This window comes from Lagopus leucura, unplaced genomic scaffold, assembly GCF_019238085.1.
Source record: "Lagopus leucura isolate 7727_CA_CO unplaced genomic scaffold, USGS_WTPT01 51838-0_obj-0_obj, whole genome shotgun sequence".
In the NCBI taxonomy this organism is placed as follows: domain Eukaryota; kingdom Metazoa; phylum Chordata; class Aves; order Galliformes; family Phasianidae; genus Lagopus; species Lagopus leucura.
This window is the reverse complement of record NW_024967434.1, coordinates 1,073-1,824: the sequence shown is the minus strand read 5'-3', so window position 1 is coordinate 1,824 and position 752 is coordinate 1,073. Positions and strand designations below refer to the sequence as shown.

The window sequence follows — 752 nt, the reverse complement described above, 5'->3', positions numbered from 1 at the left end:
GGTTTTAACGACTCTGGAAGCCCCCTAATTAGAGGGGTCATTCTTTCAGGATCGACAGGCATCATCATAGGTGATTCATGGTGTGGCTGCAGCTTTCTATCATACATCATTTGGAGACAAGCAGCCTTTTGAACACTCTCTACTAACTGATCAACTGTTCCAGTAATGGCAAGAGGGTCTCCCCTTTCCAAAGGGTTGAGACCACCTGCCCAATAGGCAGCCCTTTGCGTTAATGACCAAGGAGCACGATTGTTGCCAGTAGTTAAAAATACTCCTGGTCCCCAATAACCTTCTGCTTCCTTTTCTGTTAACCGAATCTGGTCGCCACCAGTGAGGCTAACCCTCCATACGTATTCTGTCTCTGATTCCTTTGGAGAGCGGCTAAAATCTTTTTTCAATTTCGCTAGTTCAGTGGCTGAGAAGGGAATTTCTTTAACATTCATTTGAGGATCTAGATCCTCACTGTTATCGAATGTGTATTCAGTTTTTATCAAAGGACGCAATGGGGCTATTGGAGTTTCTAATTTATCTAGCCTTTCCTTCATTCCTGGTAGTTCCACCAGAGGAAAAGTTTTTTCTCGAGGCAAACTATGGGTGACGATATGACTGGCATGCTTACACGTTAGCAGTTCCTTAAAAGCCATTTGCAACAAAGCTGAATTACGTTTCTCTCTTTCTAATTGTTCCTCGAGATTAACTATTTGTTTCTGCAGAGTTTTCACCAATTCTTGTGTTACTTTAACCGATTCCTG

General features: G+C 42.7%; 1 protein-coding gene across 1 annotated transcript in view; it reads right to left on the bottom strand.

The window, feature by feature from the left end:
- LOC122193108 overlaps positions 1-752 on the bottom strand; it is a 4,248-nt gene that overhangs the window by 2,433 nt on the left and 1,063 nt on the right. Inside the window, 1 exon segment of the mRNA XM_042893830.1 lies at positions 2-752. Coding sequence (XP_042749764.1) covers positions 2-752 — 751 coding nt within the window.